General features: G+C 45.5%; 1 protein-coding gene across 1 annotated transcript in view; it reads right to left on the bottom strand.

The window, feature by feature from the left end:
* Positions 1-19,288, bottom strand: part of CASR (calcium sensing receptor) — a 202,201-nt gene that overhangs the window by 64,477 nt on the left and 118,436 nt on the right. Inside the window, exons 2-3 of the mRNA XM_082247261.1 lie at positions 17,731-18,165; positions 603-909 (exon numbers count right to left, since the gene is read on the bottom strand). Of these exons, the coding sequence (XP_082103387.1) occupies positions 603-909; positions 17,731-17,969 (546 nt within the window). The 5' untranslated portion in view covers positions 17,970-18,165. The remainder of the gene's footprint in view (positions 1-602; positions 910-17,730; positions 18,166-19,288) is intronic.

Raw genomic sequence — 19,288 nt, 5'->3', positions numbered from 1 at the left:
GGGGTGATGCCTCTAGCTGCAGGCATCACTCCGGTACAAGCACTTTCCTAAATATTGGCAATATCAGCCACCTCGGTGGCCGATTCTGATATATCGGGGAAAGTGCATATCGGCCCTCAATATATCGACTTTGCCGATAATCCGTCGATCCCTAATTACTACTGTTGAGCTCAGGCATCTCCACCCCCTTGTTGTGCTATAGCACAATTGATGCATAGGCAATGAGGTGCTCTCTATTTTATAATGGGGCACATATGTAATACCTTTATTGAAATGCCAAGTCAGCTTTGAAAATGAACTGAGCTCTGTGTGATGATTAACATACATAGACATACTGTACATGAATCTCAACAGCCCTGGACTACCAATAGCCTCAATGGTGTTTACTAAAATTGGAGAGTGGAAAATCTGGTGCAGCTGTGCTTGGTTACCAATCAGCTTCCAGTTTTTTATTAGTCTACCTCAAAATTTAAAACAAAAGTTTACAAATACTTTATCCCTATACAAAGGATCACAGTTGGATCAATAGTAAACATCTAATCTTCATGTTAAGCCTATGAGATCCTTTAGGGAGCCAACGTCTACAGTCACTCTCCTTTCACCTGAGGTATATGGAAAAGCCCCAGCAGGTTGGCCACTGCGGTAGATATTCCGGAGCCCGTAGCTCCAACCACGGCGATGGTGGAGGGCATGTGCTCTGAACAGTTACAGAAATCATCCAGGTTTAGCGAGTCAATCTTGTTCTGGGCCACAAAGCTGAGGGTGGCCTCCAGGGCCTTGGAGACCGTGTTGCAAGTGTCGAAAATTCTGTAGCCCAGAGTGATGTTCGGCAGCATGGTGGTCGAGTTGTTGATCTCCTCGATAGCGAATATCATGGCTTGTAGCCATCGGAACCCACGAAAATTATATCTGCAACAAAGACAAAAGAGAGTTACGTAATATGTGGCTGGCATATTGGGATGTTTGATTGGAACAGCTGACATTCTGTTCATTAATAATCCTTTGCTCAATGACACTTTGATCAATGTTAGGAATTCCAAGGACAAGGCTACAGAAAATGGTTGGCACTCTCACCGCCATTTGGGAATAATCCATATCAGATAAGTGTTAATATCTTCAATTGTTCTCAGCTATAAAGGAAAGAACTAAGGATCAGACTTCCTTGACTTATTTCCTCTATAGTTTTGTTCCTGTCTCTAAACTGAGGTAAAAGTAGAACTCTCAAAGGACCAATTGTCTGATCTGGAAACCCAAAACTGTACCTGCAGGATTATTTGTTACAGACTCGCCATATTACAAGGATAGAGCCGTGGCTTATTCTTTCAAATTGTGCCTGGAACATGTTCAAAGTGGAAGTAGCTGACAAGCCTTACTCAACCCTTGAAACAAATTTCAGATCCCAGGGAACCTCTGCTAGAAATGCTTTTTATCTACAATTCACATAACATGATTGTGAACCGTAAGTTGAAGATAATAAAATAAATAGGATAATAAGAAATGTTGTGTATGTCATTTATTTGATACCCTGGGCTTCTCTATATGGCCAGGAAAAAGGCAGACAGTGGCAATTGTAGTGCTTGTATTAGTGGCCAGTGGTCAAATGGGCTCTGAAACTGGTGGTCAATGAAGGGTCCTAGCACACTGGTAGTCACGTAGAAGAATACTCCTTACATTGGTGGTCAGTGGGAAGAATGCTCCTTACATTGGTGGTCAGTTGGTAGAATGCCCCTTATACTGGTGGTCAGTGGGAAGAATGCTCCTTACATTGGTGGTCAGTGAGAAGAATGCTCCTTACATTGGTGATCAGTGGGAAGAATGTCCCTTATATTGGTGGTCAGTGGGAAGAATGCTCCTTACAATGGTAATCAGTGGGAAGAATGCTCCTTACATTGGTGGTCAGTGGGAAGAATGCTCCTTACATTGGTGGTCAGAGTAGAAAAATGCCCCTTACATTGGTGGTCAGTGGGAAGAATGTCCCTTACATTAGTGGTCAGTGGGAAGCCGGGGCCTTGCCTGCTAGCTTGGTCCAGGAAAAATGCCTGATCCTGGGGGAGGCCCTGGGAGGGATCCCCCAGATAACACAGGGCCTAGCGAGGAGGAGGTGGAGGACCTGACTGTGGGTCCAGGCCCTGAAGAGGATGCGGATGTCTTCAGCCAGAAGATTATCGATCGTTTTAGGGCGACTGGCAGAGCTGAAGAAAAATTAAAGTTTTGAAGGCTGAACACAAATCCTTCAGAGCCAAATACTGCCAGGCCTGGAGTAAAAATTATACAGCCATGAAGCCTGAGTTACAGGAATTGGAGGAAAAAGTAAAGAAGCAAATTTTATTATTGGAGAAGTTAAAAGCCAGAAGTGGAGCATTTAAAGAAAAGTTTGATAATGAGAGGAAATTTGACAGCCAGACATCAGCAAGCTCTGTGGATCAGCAGCCTCATGTACTGGATGACCCAGCTCTATCTGCGTCTCCACCTCTCCCCCCATGTCAGACCTGGGAATCGCCAGCGGCAACCAGCCAGGGGGTTGAGAGTGAGCATGGAACCCTGACTTTCATCCAGCAGATGGAGTCACCCCTGAGAGTGGACAAGTTTACCCTTTCTGATAATCCATCAGAAGTCCCTGAGGATGAGCAGAGGAGATACAAGCCAGCAAAGCCAGTACTGTCGGAGTAATCCCAGTACACCAAGCTGCCTTCCAACATGTCTGCCCCACCGGCTGTGGTGGATGGTGTCCCAGGTGAGAAGCAGAAAGAGGAGCTCTGTAAACAGCTGCCTGTTGGAGTTCCTGCTGTGGAGAAACTCTCTGCAGACATACAGGGAAAATCCCTGACAGAGGTTTCTCCAGACCATCAGAGCAATGTGGATGGACCTGCATTAAACACCTCAGGCATGGATTTTGCTGCTCCTGCTGAGACCAGTAGTCCCTCTATAAGCAAAATGGCTGCCAGCTCCAAAGAGTCTGCTTCACCTGAGTTTCCCAGTGTTCCAGTGCTGATTGAGCAGCTGATTGCTGGTGGGGGAGGGGATCAGCATGGGGCACCATTTGGAATGGAAGCAGCCATGGAAGTCTCCTGTAATTTTTCACCTCTTGCTGTGTTAGAACAGTCCTGTCCTAGTGGAGGAAAAGATGACAGCCTGAAGCTTTTACCAGTGCAGCAGCAACTATGGACACTGCTGTGAAGACAACAAGAATTATAAATATGCCAGTAAGTAGTAAGAATGACAATAATGATAAAGCAATGAATGTGGTGGTGGTGAGTGGTGGTGAAGGGGTTAGTATTGCTGGGAAAAATAAAAATGAAATTTCTCCCTTGTCCAGCAAAGGAAGGATTCATTAGTTTTACAGACTAATCCCAAATCTGTACAATCATTATCTGCCAGAGTTGTGTCAGATGGTTAAAAAAAAAAAAAAACAGATGGATCTTCTGCTGCGAGGAATATAGGGAGCTATGCTTCAGTTTTGGGGAGTCGCACCACGGTGGGTGGTAGGAATTTTGTTACTTATGATAATCACAATTCAGGGAGGTTTGGTGGGGGGCTGGTTAGTGGGTGCATAGGAGGAATGTGGTTCAGCTGAGGTTGGAGGGGGAGGGAATACCACCAGTAAGGGGGAGAGTGGCTGAGCTGGTTTTAAAAATGGGGTTTAAAGCCTGTGATATTTTTGCTTTAATTGGGAAGTTATGAATTTGATTTGTCTTTTGTGAGCCTGAGGGTTTGGATCTCTTTTGGGAGAGATATAGGAGGTGCAAGGGCCTTCAGCAGTGGAGTGGTTTGGTGCCAAAGGTTATTTCAAGGCAGCCTTTGATAAAATCGGTCACAATCTTTGTGCGTAACGAATCCATACCAGAGGCTGATTTAGTAGTATGGCTACGCCAATATGGGGAGGTCCTCACTCCACTGCAGAAGGTCCTTATTGAGCATGGGATATGGAAAGGGGCCTGGACAGTGTCACTAAAATTGAGGGTGCTGGGCAATGTAGTTCAACACCTGCTCTTCTTAGCCTTTCTGGGAAGGGATAGGCTGACCATTTTCTACCAAGGTCAGCAAAAGGCTTGTAATAAATGTGGTGAAAAAGGCCAGTTTGCATCATCCTGCACCATCAAGAAGTGTCCACTGTGGCAGGATTTAGGCTGTTTTGCCAGAGAATGCACCCAGATTCGGTGCAATTTGTGCCAGCAGCTGGGTCATCCATAAAGCCAGTGCCCAGAGGCACTACATAAGTTGCCAGGATTGGAGACTGAGCTGCAGAGGCTTGATAAAAAGGGTGAAGCAGCTGAAGCTAGGGAGGAAACTCTTAATGCCCCTCCCTGATGATGTGGTCTCTGAGTCTGTCCCTCCTGTGGTTCTTCCTACATATACTGTGTGTAGATCCTCCAGACTAGCGGTAGGGCAGGTTTAGCGGATCTTCCCTCTCGGCCTACTCCACCTCCAATCCCTTTTCCTCGAAAGCACAAACATGGCCAAGAGCGTTCCGGGGTGCTGGATGGTGGTGGGGTCGATGGGGTTGAGGAAGGCATGTCCATGTCCCATGTCTCACCCTCCTCTCTGGAGGATTCAGATGATGAGGGGTGGGAGAGGATTAGGAGGAAGAAAAAGAAGAAGTGGAAGACCAATAAAGTGGTCATTTCTTCCTCACAGTCGGACCCAGGAGGGGTTCCTCTTGGCAACACATTTTCTGTTTTATCAGGGGAGGAGTTGGTATCGGATTTGTCTATTTCTTTATCATCTATGGATGAGAGGAAGTCACATAATCTGAAGAGAGCTCTTTCGGGTAATGAGAGTGTGGTAGAGGTTAAGAAACGACTTACCCAATCATCTTGATGGCAGTTCCTGCTTCGATAAAAGTGGCGACCGTTAATGTCGCCAGCATTAAATCTGCAAGAGCTTGTGGTTTTGCCTTATTTTTGCTCAGTAAGTTTGATGCTGAGATTTTATTTTTGCAAGAGACCTGGCTCAATACTTTGGCCGATGTCCATCTAGCAAAAAGGTAGTGGGGATGCGGTCCCTCCTTTTGGTCTCTTGCGGCTGAGCCTTGCAGTGGAGTTGCGGTGCTTTTTAAAACTGATATGGTAACGTGCCGGCGGGTAATTGAGGTAGAAATAGGAAGATGCATGGTCTTAATCGTCTCTGTTAGAGAGCAAGACCTGCGCCTGATCAATATCTATGGACCGCAGTCAAAATGGGACAGGAAATGCCTCCTCACAAAGATCAAGCCCTTCCTTTTTACATCCCAGCAGGTTATCTTTGGAGGGGACTTTAACACCATAATTAGGCTTGAACACAGGAGAGGCTCCATAGACAGGCTGGGTTACGATAACGTTTTTGTTAGAGATATGGTTAGACAAGCAGTCCTGGTAGATGTGCACATTAAGCACTGCCGTGGCAGCATGGCATTCACATTTCAGAGAGGGAATAGTCTGGGTAGGATAGATAGGTTTTTTTTAAAAAGGAGAACTCCGCTTTCTTGGCTTCTGAGTTGAGGGCGGTGGAGTTTTCAGACCACTGTATGCTGTCTGTGACTGAATGCCTCAGACACTCCACCTAGGGGAAGAGGTACCTGGAAACTGAATTTGGCTCTCCTGGAAGATCGAGAGGTAAGACAATCCTTTGAGGATTTTTTTCAGGCACAGGTTTCTATTCTAAACTTTTGCAGCAGTAAGTCAGAGTGGTGGGAGCTTGTGAAACAATGGGACAATTGGACTTTTCAAGGCCATAAGAAAGAAGAAGCAGCTTGTTATGTATATTGCCTACCAGCATTTTCAGAGGAAGCATGATCGTCTTGTCTCGTATGGAGGAGATCCAGGGAAGATCTCTGAGGTGAAACTTCATTTTAGGAAGTGTCAATACGACCGGCAGGGTTCTGGAGAGAGATTATGGGAAATATCCCTCGCCTGATCCTTAACAGAACTGTAAGCAAGGCATAGCAGTTGGAATGGTCATAGGCTTGAGGGATAGTACGGGTTTCCTGGTAAAGTCCAGATCAGGGATCCTGGAGATCTTCAGGTCATATTACGCAGACCTTCTGGGAAGAAAGGACCTTAATCGGGACAGGATGGAAAGCTTTCTGGATTCTACTCCAGGATTGGGAAATGGTACATTACCTTTGATGGATTTGACAGAACCAATTTCAGCGGATGAGGTAGTTTGTGCTATAGTGAAGCTGGCTACCAAAAAATCGCCTGGGCCAGATGGGTTGACAGCTGAATTTTGTAAGTGTTTTAAGTCCATTCTGGCTCCCTTTTTAGCAGAGGTTTATAACAGCTGTCTAGAAGAGGGTTCGCTCCCTCCCTCCATGAAGCAATCTGCTGTAAATTCTTCTGTCAAAAGGTAAAGACCCCCCAATGATTGAGAACTGGTGCCCTATCAGTCTTTTCAATGTTTATAGAAAGATCTTGACGAAGATTCTTTTTTGGTGCTTGCCCTCAGTAGCAGGCTTTTTGTTGTCCAATAATCATCAGCAGTGCTTGGTCTAAGGTAGAACTACCTTTTCAGCAGTTTTAGCTGTCCATGAGGCTTTGGAGTGATGCAAGGCTGCTGGATGGAGAAAGTACTTGCTGGCATTGTCCTGTGGATGATCTGGATTGTCCTAGAGCAGAGTGTGTTGGTAAAGTGGAGTCCATGGACCACTTTTTGCTCCAGTGTCCCATTAACATAGAGGTGTATAAAGGGTGGGGAGAGCTCTAGGAATCCCCTTTCTCTATCGCATGAGTTATGCGGAGTGGGTGTACGAGGCATTCCCGACTCGCTGGGATTTTGAATTGGATACACTTTTTCTAGTTAATATAGTTTTCCTTTACCTCCCCTTTAAATGCATGGTGCCAGATTACCCTGCGGAAGAAAGTCCTCCCTGTCGAGGTGGTGGTGCATGATATTCTGGGTGAGGTTGGGAAGATTTGGGGTCTTAAGAAGGGCAGGGAACCTCAAGTCTGGATAACGGCGTGGAGGAATATCTGACCTGCCTTTGGTGAACTGTCCATCTCTGTGTGAGGAGCTCTTTTCCTATGCTTTCTTTCACTCCCTTAGTTTTTGTTGGTTAATATCTTCTTTTTAAAGAAGGGCTGCAAGGATAATGGGGGTGGTTTTGTTTCTTGACCTTGCAGGTTTGATGTCTGGTGTGGTGGTGTGAGTCTTACTAAGGTTATTTTCCCCGGTGATGGCATGTTCATGATGTGAGTTTTTCTTTTGTTGTAAAGCCATTCTTTGTTTGAGAGCAGAATTTGCTATATATACATATTTCACTTTTCATGTAAATATGTATATATTTATTTATGCATATTGATTTTATGCTTATTGATCGCAAGACTTTTAATATAGAAAAATTGGAAATTATTTTAACAGTTACCTGAAATGTTAATTGGTGGCAGTGGTAACTTATCTAAGAGGTACAAATTTCTCATTTGGTGATTTATATGTTGTTACTTTCAGACTGATAGTTATATTGTGCTTTGTGATAGTGCAGGACCCTATCACGGTGTTAAAAGGCAATCTGGGCCAGGTTTATAAGGCAGCAGATACACAATGGTGCAGGTGTGTGCTGGGTTCTTAGGATAATCAGAACTCCATCCAACTCCAACTCAATCAATGTCATTGCAAGAGAGCAGAGAGAAGTGGGCATGTCTGCATGGTGCTGTCTGGGACAGAACAGACAGAGGCTCGAGTCTGGGAGACAGAGCAGCAGGGCTGCCAAAGAGACCCAGGGGTCTAAATATTGTTACGTTCATATTCATGGTGGAAACCCCCTGCGAGGGCGGCTATTTGTTTGCTGTGAACTTTTCTTTCTGTTTTAAAAAAAAAGTGGGCAGAAAAAACCCCGAAAAGGCATATCCGGCGTGGACTAAACTCACTGGTCCCAGCCAATGACAACTGATCATGTGATGTAAACGAGCCGGTAACTGGCTTTTTTTTCCCTCGCGCTGGGGGAGGGGCATCGGTCCTAAACAGAGAGAGCCACTGCTGCCTCATCTGTGCCCACCAGTGCCACCTACAAGTGCAAATCAGTGCCGTCTATTAGTGCCCACCAATGCCACCTACCAGGGCCATCTATCAATGCCCACCAGTGCCACCCATCAATGCATACCAGTGCCACCTATCTGTGCCAATCAGTGCCTCATCATAAGTGTTGCCTATCAGTGTCACCTACCAGTACCTATCAGGGCCACCTATCAGTGCCATCTATTAATGCCACCATTCAGTGCCCATCATTGCCTCCCATCAGTGCCCAGGGGTGCCACCCATCAGTGCCACCTATCAAATCCACCTATCAGTGCCCACCAGTGCCACCTTATCAGTGCCCATCAGTGCTGCGTTATTAGTGCCTATCAGTGCCCATCAATGCAGCCTATGAGTGCCCATCAGTGCTGCCTCATTGGTGCACATCAGTGAAGGCGAAACATTACCTATTTGCAAAATTTTATAACAAACTACGAAAACTGTTTTTTTTTTTTTTTTTTGGCTCAAAATTTTCTGTCTTTTTTTTGTTTGTTTAGCAAAAAATAAAAACCCCAGTAATGATTAAATACCACCAAAAGAAAGTTCTATTTGTGTGAAAAAAAAAATAATTAATTTAGGTACAGTGACTGCGCAATAGCCATTCAAATTGCGACAACGCTGAAAGCTGAAAATTGGCCTGGGCAGGAAGGGGGTAGGGGGGTGTCCAATAGGCAAGTGGGTAAACCACCCCCAAGTTGTAACAGCTTTTACATGATATGTTATTACTTGTACTTATCCTTCTTTATAATAGCTCATGTACTGTGTCTACTCTCTTAATTTGGAAGCTAGAAAATCTGTATTTTGTGCTATGTTCAGTATTTTTATGTGCAGTCTGAAACTCTGTAAAACTTTACAATTTTCCCCAAAATACCTTCACATTTGTATATTTATTGCCAATAAAATATTTGTGTCTAAAAATTGCTCATTTCTCAAGGAACCTTTAGATATCTCTGGAGGAGCCTTAGGGTTCCATGGAACCCTAGCCAAAAATAGCTATAGTTGACTAATGTCCCTGAGAAGACAGCCTATCGACTTACTAGAAGATATGAACGCCATGTTTTATACTTGGTGTAAACCCCAAAAATGAATTTTTCTTATTTACTTCCTTTTGGTCTGTTAAATATAGCATTGAAAGTGTTTTATAATACAAAATAGCTGGTAACCCACCCAGAATCTTGTGAGCCAGTAACTGCCTATGCTCTCCCCCTCTTTCTTCTGACTGTTATCAGTTTTTGTTCCCAGGTATAGCATTGTTCCCAGTTATCTCTGAAGACTACAGAACTACCCCCCCCCCTCTATTGTATGGAAAGGGGGGATGTCCTTTAATTTTGTCAACAGTGACAACACTGCTCTTACACCTTAACTGCTTGCCGACTGCCGCACGACTATTTACGTCGGCGGTCAGCCCCTCACAGGCAGAGCAACGTAGGGCTACGTTGCTAGCCTGTGAGGGTCTAGGGAGCGAGCGCGCGCCCCCGGAGGTGCGCTCCCGCGCGGTCACGGACCCCCCCGCGCGTGTGACCAGCAGACCCGATGTCCGCCCGTCACTCGGCGATCGTCGGTGCAGAGGGAGAAAGGCAGGCAGCTGATGTAAACAAGCCGCCTGTCATTCTCCCTTGTATATGAATAGTGATCATATGGTTCTACTATGTAGGACCGTTGATCACTGTTCCTACACCTCAAGCCACAGCCAATCACAGTTAGAATCACGCCCCTAGGGACACACATAACCCCTCCCTCTCAAAAAAGTTAACCCCTTCACTGCCAGTGTAATTTTACAGTAACAGTGCATATGTATAGCACTGATTACTGTAGTAATGTCACTGGTAACCCCATAAGTGTCAAAAATGTCAGTCAAGGGTCCGATCTGTCCGCCCCAATGTCGCAGTACCGCAACAAAAATCGCAGATTGCCACCATTACACGTTAAAAAAAACCCAACAAAAATGACAAAAATCTTTCCCTTTGTTAGTAAACGCGATAACTTTTGCGCAAACCAATCAAAATACGCTTTTAGCGATTTTTTTTTACCAAACATATGTAGCATAAAACAAATTGGCCGAAAATGTTAAAAAATTTGGATTTTTACATTGTTTTTTGGGGAATTTCATATAAAAAATTTTGAAAAATATTGTTATTTTTGCAAAATTGACGCTTTTTTTGTTTATAGCGCAGGATTAAAAAATCGCACAGGTGATCAAATACCACCAAAATAAAGCTCTGTTTGTGGGAAAAAAAGGACGTCAAATTTGTTTAGGTACAGCGTCGCACGACCGTGCAATTGTCCGTTAAAATCACGCAGTGCCGAATCGCAAAATAGGCCCTGGTCGGGAAGGAGGTAAAATCTTCCGGGGCTTAAGTGGTTAAAGAGGAGCTCCAGGCTCCTTCAGAAAAAAATAAAAGTCAGCAGCTACAAATACTGTAACTGCTGACTTTTATTATTAGGGTACATACCTGTCCAGGAAACCAGCGGTGTCCTCGCCTGAGCCGATTTTTCAATCGGCTATCAGGTGCTGCCGCCACCATCTCGACTAAGGGAAACTGGCAGCGAAGCCTTGCCGCTTCACAGCTGGTTCCCTACTGCACTTTGTGAATGGGCCAGCTGCGGGGGAAGGAGGAGCCGCGGTGAAGTGAGCCGGAAGTGAAAAACCAGTGTCAAAACCAGGTACCTGCAGCCCCCCCCAAAAGGTACCAAATGTGTCAGTGGTGGTGGGGGGGGGGGGGGGGGAGGAGTAGGCAGAAAAGTGGAGCTTCCCCTTTTGGGTGGAGCTCCGCTTTAAGAAGGGAAGAATGTTACTGGCAGGATCACTATTTCAAAGGTCTGGTGAGCTACACTATATTACAGGGGTTTAACTAGAACCTTCAGGGCCCCAGTGCATGAAAACAAGAAGGGCCCCCGGACCCCTGGCCAGGGCCCTTCCCTTCAAGTCTGGGGCTCTTCCCACTGATCCTGGGGTCCTTTAATCGCATTGCGGGACCCTTTATTACGGTCCCTTTCACAAGTTCTGCAGTGGGCCCCCTTCCTGTCATCTTGGTGCCTCCCCACGGTGGTGGAATGCCAGGGCCCGGTCTCAAGTGTGACCTTTGCGATCCTGGAAGTTCACCCACTGGTGTCAGTAGTTTGTTTTTGTTTTTTGGTATTTTAATTGTATTATTTTTTATCATTTTATTTTATTTTTTTACAATGTGACTGACTATGACTCTGTCCATTCAGAAATAGAAGGTGCTGGTAAATGACATATTTACCGACCCATTCCTGGTTCTCTATTGTGACACATCCCCTGCAGTACCCGGCAGGAGAGAGAAGGGAGCACAATGGGGGGGGGGGCAGCACAGTAGGGGTCGGGGAACCAGGGGAGCACACAGGGGCCCAGAGACAGCAGACCTGGATAGGAGGGGCGGCGGGAGGGGCGGCGGGGGGCAGCATACAGAGGAGCCAATCTCCTCCATTTTCCTCCTGCAGTTACAGGAGGAAAAGGGAGCACAGTGATTTCTCTACATGCTGCCCCCCGCCGCCCCTCCTATCCAGGTGTACAGGGGAGCCGCCCAGGATTGTGGAGACGCAGGCGAAGCCCGACTAACGAAGGGGGACACGGAGGAGACTGAGGGGGAAGCCGCCGCCATCTCCACATCTCAGTCCAGGGCCAGCGCAGGGTGAGTGAGCCGGTGACCAGGGAGGAGTGGGGGGTTGTATGGTGTGCGGTGCGGGCTGGAGCTGGTGTGGTCTGTGGTCAGGTCCATCTGTTGCCCCCCTCCGACCCATGGAGAACCAGCCGCCACTGCTTTCCTTGTTGGAATTGACAACCAAACTCTTCCGTGCAGCAGGTCGAATGACAACTGAATGTGCCACAAAGTTTGAGATATAACATGAGCAGCTTCCAAAGCCTCTGCTAGGGGCTGTCAATGTTAGTCAAAGGACTTTCAAGGTCAAGTGTGCCTTAAACCCTCCAGGTCGAGTGAGTTTTGACTTGTTGTGATGCAAAGAGAACCAAATGCTTGGCCCAGTCTTTGAGTTCATAATGGATGTGGTTCTTTGCAACATTTCAGAGGCTGTTCAGGAACATGTGTCCTCTTTTAAAGCCCAAGTCTTAAGAAGACCATTATTGGCCCCAATAATAGCACCTGCCTGGCTGGATATAAAATTAATGCAATGTTTGGATGAACCCCAAGACTGAATGTTACTGGCAAATCTGCAAAGATTATACAATCAGATTGTGTGGTAAAGCCTGTTGGTGGTGTTTATCTGGCCACATGTATTACAATCCCCTTAAACCTGCCCACACACTTTACAGTCACACAATTTCTGTACCATCTTATTGGGATTTACCAGCAAATAGTTAATGCGTGGGAACTGTGTTTAACTAGTGCAAAATATTAGTGACCTCTCACATGGATGTCTTAGTGTAAAGTGACCCGTCCTGTCTGTGCGGAGATCAGGAAAGAGTCTTGTAAATATCCTTTGTACTGTCTGTAGGGTCCTTCACAGGTCAGATTATGTACAATGACTGCCAACAGCCTGACTCTGTCTGCAGACACAGAGAATCACAGCAGATGTTAGCAGTTCTGGGAATCTGGGTTTGGTCTCCACTGACTCCACAAGGGACCTATCTGCATGGCATTTATACTGAAAGTTGTCCCTATTTTATTTTAGCATTAGTTTTATCTACTGAGGGATCCAACAGCAAGCCTGCTGCCTTATCCTGTATGGAAAAAGCATGTGTTGACCTCTAGGGTCCCTTTACCTCTCACTGCTTCCTCCTGCTGACCTCCACCCATCACAAGGAGCAGTAGCATGGCCACCAACTGTACCTCTTTTGAAACCAAATCCCTCTGATCCTCTTTTCCCTTTAATTGGCCCTCTTTTTTGGTAAAGACAGTGCTTTAAGTGGGCCGGTATGCACTGGTACTCAGTACTGCCACTTCCAAATATGGCTCTTGAGCATACCGCCACCTCTCCGTGCGCCTTAGCGTACCAGTACGCTCATTTTGGACATCTGCGCCCTCAATTGCCCCCCCCCAAGAATATTTCCCACTCCAGAGCCAGACCAGTCACCACCAGTGAGTCCCCCTGCTCCAGAGTCACAGCCCAGGCCAGGAGGGGTGCTCTGTGGGGACCCTGATGTGGGGTGGGGGGGAGGGGGGAAATGTATAGGCTATGATAGAGTACCGGCACCTCTTTTGGGCCACTTAAAGCACTGGGTATAGACCCCTATAGAAAAATGTATTGTTAAACTATTATACAGAATCTCACAAAAGTGAGTACACCCCTTACATTTTTGTAAATATTTTATTATATCTTTTCATGTGACAACACTGAAGAAATAACACTTTGCTACAATGTAAAGTAGTGAGTGTACAGCTTGTATAACAGTGTAAATTTGCTGTCCCCTCAAAATAACTCAACACACAGCCATTAATGTCTATACAGCTGGCAACAAAAGTGAGTACACCCCTAAGTGAAAATGTCTAAATTGGGCCCAATCAGCCATTTTCTCTCCCCGGTGTCATGTGACACGTTAGTCTTACAGGTGTGTTAAATTTTGTGTTATCTCTCTCACTCTCTCATACTGGTCACTGGAAGTTTAACATGGCACCTCATGGCAAAGAACTCTCTGAGGATCTAAAAAAAATAATTGTTGCTCTACATAAAAATGGCCTAGGCTATAAGAAGATTGCCAAGACCCTAAAACTGAGCTGCAGCACGGTGGCCAAGACCATACAGCGGTTTAACAGGACAGGATCCACTCAGAACAGGCCTCGCCATGGTAAACCAAAGAAGTTGTGTACACGTGTTAAGCGTCATATCCAGAGGTTGTCTTTGGGAAATAGACATATGAGTGCTGCCAGCATTGCTTCAGAGGTTGAAGGGGTGGGGGGGTCAGCCTGTCAGTGCTCAGACCAAATGCCTTACACTGCATCAAATTGGTCTGCATGGCTGTCACCCCAGAAGGAAGCCTCTTCTAGAGATGATGCACAAGAAATCCTGCAAACAGTTTGCTGAAGACAAACAGACTAAGGACATGGATTACTGGAACCATATCCTATGGTCTGATAAAACCAAGATAAACTTATTTGGTTCAGATGGTGTCAAGCGTGTGTGGCAGCAACCTGGTGAGGAGTACAAAGGTAAGGGTGTCTTGCCTACAGTCAAGCATAGATAGTGGTGGGAGTGTCATGGTCTGGGGCTGCATGAGTGGTGCCAGCACTGGGGAGCTACAGGTCATTGAGGGATCCATGAATGCCAACATTTACTGTGACATACTGAAGCAGAGCATGATCCCCTCCGTTCATAAACAGGACCGCAGGGCAGTATTCCAATATGAGAATGACCTCAAACCAGTGTTAATTTTGGCAGCAAATTTCAATTTAGTTTCAGTCTTAGTCTTAGGACTAAAATGGCATTTTAGTTTTAGTCCCATTTTAGTCTTCTGCAAGTGTTTTAGTTTTAGTCGTATTTAGTCGACTAAAACTCCAGTACATTTTAGTCGACTAAAACATCTTACATTTTAGTCGACTAAAACTTATTTTAGTCATCTATAATCGAATGGGTGTAGTTCAATTGTAATTTGTAATGCATTATTTAAGCATTTCTCTACAATTTCCAAACTCATTATATACTACTGTTGGTCCTGGAGTGAAAAATCGAATATGTTATTATTTATGGTATTAAGCTTTGAGCATGCACTAGCACAGCACTACACCAGTGTTAATATTGGCAGCAAATTTCAATTTAGTTTTAGTTATAGTCTTATGACTAAAATGCCATTTTAGTTTTAGTCGTATTTTAGTCTTAAGACTAAAATGCCATTTTAGTTTTAGTCGTATTTTAGTCATCTGAATTGTTTTAGTCGACGAAAACGTTTTAGTCGGTTTTAGTCGACGAAATTAACACTGCCTCAAACACACCTCCAAGAGGACCACTGCCTTGCTAAAGAAGCTGAGGGTAAAGATAATTTACTGGCCAAGCATGTCTCCAGACCGAAACTCTATTGAGCATCTGTGGGGCATACTAAAATGGAGGGTGGAGGAGCGCAAGATCTCCAACATCCACCAGCTCGGTGATGTCATCATGAAAGAGTGGAAGAGGACTCCAGTGGCAACCTGTGAAGCTCTGGTGAACTCCATGCCCAAGAGGGTTAAGGCAGTGCTGGAAAATAATGGTGGCCACACAAAATATTAAAATATTTACACTTTGAGCCCAACTTGGACATTTTCCCCTAGGGGTGTACTCACTTTTGTTGCCAGCGGTTTAGACATTAATGGCTGTGTGTTGAGTTATTTTGAGGGGACAGCAAATTTACACTGTTAGTCTCCATTCACACTGGTACGACTTGTCAGGTGACTTGGTCAGCCTGACAAGTCACGCACCGCCACGTCCCATAGTCTAGTACAGGAACGGTTCTAATAGGAGCGACACAAGTCACTCCGACTTAGAAAAAGGGTCCTGTACTACTTCGGGGCGACCTGGAGTGACTTGCATAGACATTAATTTTATGAAGTCCGTGCAAGTCGTGCCGAAGTCGCGGTGCACGCGACTTCACAGGTCGCCCTCTAAGTCGGAGCGCCGTAGTGTGAACCGAGCCTTATACAAGCTGTACACTCACTACTTTACATTGTAGCAAAGTGTAATTTATTCGGTGTTGTCACATGAAAAGATAGAATAAAATATTTGGGGGGTGTACTCACTTTTGTGAGATACTGTATGTATTTTGCTACACTAAACCTTTTATCTAAGGTTTAGATTATTGTATTAGATTTTTTGGAAAGCCAAGATAAAGCAAAAATAGTGCTGAAAAAAATACTCTAAGAAAGAATTTTTGTTTCATATTAATCCTTCGTGATCAATGTAACAGGGGCACGTCCTTTGCACGTCGGGCCACTAATGGGGGGTACAGGCAGCCCTTCCATACCAGGCCCCCCTGCTGTCCTGATGGAGCCCAGTGCCCATGTGTCCAGGTGAAGCATGGAGCATGGGAAGTTTGGAGGTTTGAGCTGTGCACAACAGCTCAGGGCATTGGCACAGAAAAGACCTACAGGTGAGGCTTCTCCCCAAATATGACTGGTGAGGACGCTGTGTGGCAAAGGAATGTAGGGGAAGTTGTAGAGGGGGAGATGTGCAGGATACAGGGTGCAGGTAATAGGGGATGCAGGTGGTACAGAGTGTGGAGTAATGGGGGATGCAGAGTGCAATAATGCAGGGGTACAGAGTGTGGGATGGGGGGCAGGGGGCACAGGGTGAATAGCAGGGGGTGGGGGTGCAGGTGGTATAGTGAGGTGTACAGAATATGTGGGATTTAGGGTGTACAGAATGTGTGGGGATGCCGGGGGTGCAGAATGTGCACAATGTGGGCTAGTGAAGGGTGCAGGTGGTGCAGAGAGTTAAAGTACTGGGGATACAGGCTGAGCAGAGTCCAGGTGATGCAGGGGACATGGAGTGTTAGGGTAGTGGGGGTGTATGGGATGACACTGGGGATGAGGGGGGGGGGTCATGTGGTCACACCCCTTTAGCATCTGGTAGATTATATGCATGTACAAGCTATTGGGATCTGAGCACAGGTATATATTGTTTCTGTTAGGTAGATGGTACAAGGCCCCATAGTTTCTAATGGTAACCCTGTTTGGCTGCATACATTGTGTTGTAATGTGTCCTTTACCATTTAGGAAAGTTGGGAGGTATGCAGTAATGAAGTTAAGTCAGCAGGAGGAGCTAGTGAGCAGTGGTGTCTCCAGCTTTCATATTTAGGGGGGCAGATGGGGGGAGAGGGACAAAAGTAGGGGGGCCAACAATAAAATGCAATTAAGCCGTCCACTCATTACAGAGGCTCCATCATAGCCTTGTCCAACAATGGGCATCAAACGCATAAACAGGAAATATTCCTAAAATTTTGTCAGCAATATTTTATGTTTATGTGTTTGATACCCATTGTTAGGAATATTTCATGATATGTATATGTGGACCTATATGTGAACATCACCTATGTAAGGAGCATTCTTCCCACTGATCACCAATTAAGGGAGCATTCTTCCCCCTGACCACCAATGTAAGGAACATTCTTTCCCCGTTGACCACCAATGCAAGGGGCATTCATCCCACTGACCACCAATGTAAGGAGCATTCTTCCCCCTGACCACCAATGTAAGGAGCTTTCTTCTCAATGACCACCAATTAAGGGAGCATTATTTGTCCTGACCACCAATGAAAGGAGCATTCTTCGCACTTACCACCAATGTAAGGAGCATTCTTTCCACTGACCACCAATGTAAGGAGTAGTCTTCCCATGGACCACTAATGTAAGAGTAATTCTTTCCACTGACCATCATTTTAAGGAGCATTCTGCATGCACTGACCACCAATATATTGAGCATTATTCCTACTGAACACCAGGCTAATCTACCGCGACCTGTTGATATGGTAATTGATAGAAAAGGGTTCCCAGAACCTGCAGGGTTCAACCATGGTAAAAAAAAAGTTCAGTATAGCTGTCTTACAGTAAACAATCTCCTTAGGATCAACTAGGTCATAAAAGCCCTACCTAAAGTATCCATTCCATTTGCATTCAATTAGGTAGACTTTCATACTACATTGTTATTAGTAGATCCAAAGCAGACCATACAATCTGATTGCACCCTATATGGCCAGCTTCAAGGAAGCATCTAGGATTATTTATTTTCTGAAATGTTAAGATGGAGTTTTCAGTGAAATTGTTCCGACTTGTATGATTACTCCACAAAATCCATTTCCTACCTGGTGCACTCGAGGGATTCCGGCCTTGATTCTAAGATCTCGTCCTTTGAGTAGACTCCGAAGTGGATGGGGAAGAGTCCACCAAGAATGATGTCTCCTTTCTTCTGGGCTCTGGTGTTTGGCCCATAAGAGGATGAGTCCAGAGCAAAGCTCAGTAGCAGCAGTAGAAGATAATGGATGTATTGGCCCATCCTTCTCCTGTCTGGTGCCTGGGGTCGGAGGAAGGAGGTGGACCACATGGGACATGAAGTAAAATGTCAGCAAGAAGCTCAGAAAGCTGATAATCGCCGTCCTGAGTATAGAGTGCCGAGGCCCGTGGCCTCATTTCTACCATCCAAGGAAGGCTGCCGGCGTGTCAGTAAAGTCTCCAGTCTGGTTTTTTCCATTGCAGTTTTTCTAAAAGACAGGACTCTTCGTCATGTGAAGGCCATCACCCTGGGAAAAAAAAAGAAAGTTGAGGACTTTATACGTTAAAAGGAAAATAGAATCTTGTCATTGTGTTTTTAGCTTCAAAGAAATCCACTAAATGCATTATACGTAATCTCATCAATATGTGTAAGGGCTCATTTACACCTAGCACTTCAGCAGGATTTTTTTTTTTAAGAATAAGTCCTTCTGCTCCAGGTGAATGAACACAGCTGTGGTGTCTACTTCCAACCCTGTAGTATGGGGTGCACGCCCTGTCACTGCTGCAGACACATATGGAAAGGAAAAGGATTGGACGCTTCACTTCTGTTTTCTTTCTCTGTTGGGGTCCCCCATGATTCTGTTCTTGGACCTCTCCTAATTTCAATCTACACCTCCTCTCTGGGTCAGCTGATAGCCTCCCATGGCTTCCAATATCATCATGACGATACCCAAATCTATTTATCCACCCCTCAGCTCACTCCCTCAGTCTCCGCACCAATCACTAATTTACTATCTGATATATCAGTCTGGATGTCTCACCACTTCCTCAAACTCAATCCCTCCAAAACCGAACTTATAATTTTTCCTGCACCACGTGCCCCTTCCCCTGATCTCTCTGTCAATATCGATGGCACAACTATCAGCTCATCCCCACTTGCCAAGGACCTAGGTGTTGTCTTGGACTCTGAACTCTCCCTCAAGCCTCACATCCAAGCACGGACCAAATATTGCTACCTCAACCTCCACAACATCTCCAAAATACGCCCTTTTCTAACCAAAGACACAACAAAGCTCCTACTTCGCTCCCTGGTCATCTCGCGCCTCGACTACTGCAATTCCCTTCTTGTTGGCATACCGCTACACAGGCTATCCCCCCCTTCAATCCATCATGAATACTGCTGCCCGACTCATCCTCTCTGTCAATCCCTCCATTGGCTTCCGCTCACCCAACGAATGAAATTCAAAATACTAACAACATCTTACAAAGCCATCCAGAGCTTAGCCCCCAGCTACATCACTAGCCTCGTCTCATAATACCAACCTAATTGCTCTCTTCGTTCCTCTCAAAACTTCCTGCTCTCTAACTTCCTCGTCACTTCCTCCCATACTCACCTCCAGGACTTTTCCAGAGCCTCTCCAATCCTATGGA

This window comes from Pelophylax lessonae (genome assembly GCF_965119305.1).
Source record: "Pelophylax lessonae genome assembly, chromosome: 2".
Classification (NCBI taxonomy): Eukaryota; Metazoa; Chordata; class Amphibia; order Anura; family Ranidae; genus Pelophylax; species Pelophylax lessonae.
This window is presented reverse-complemented; position numbering and strand designations above follow the sequence as displayed.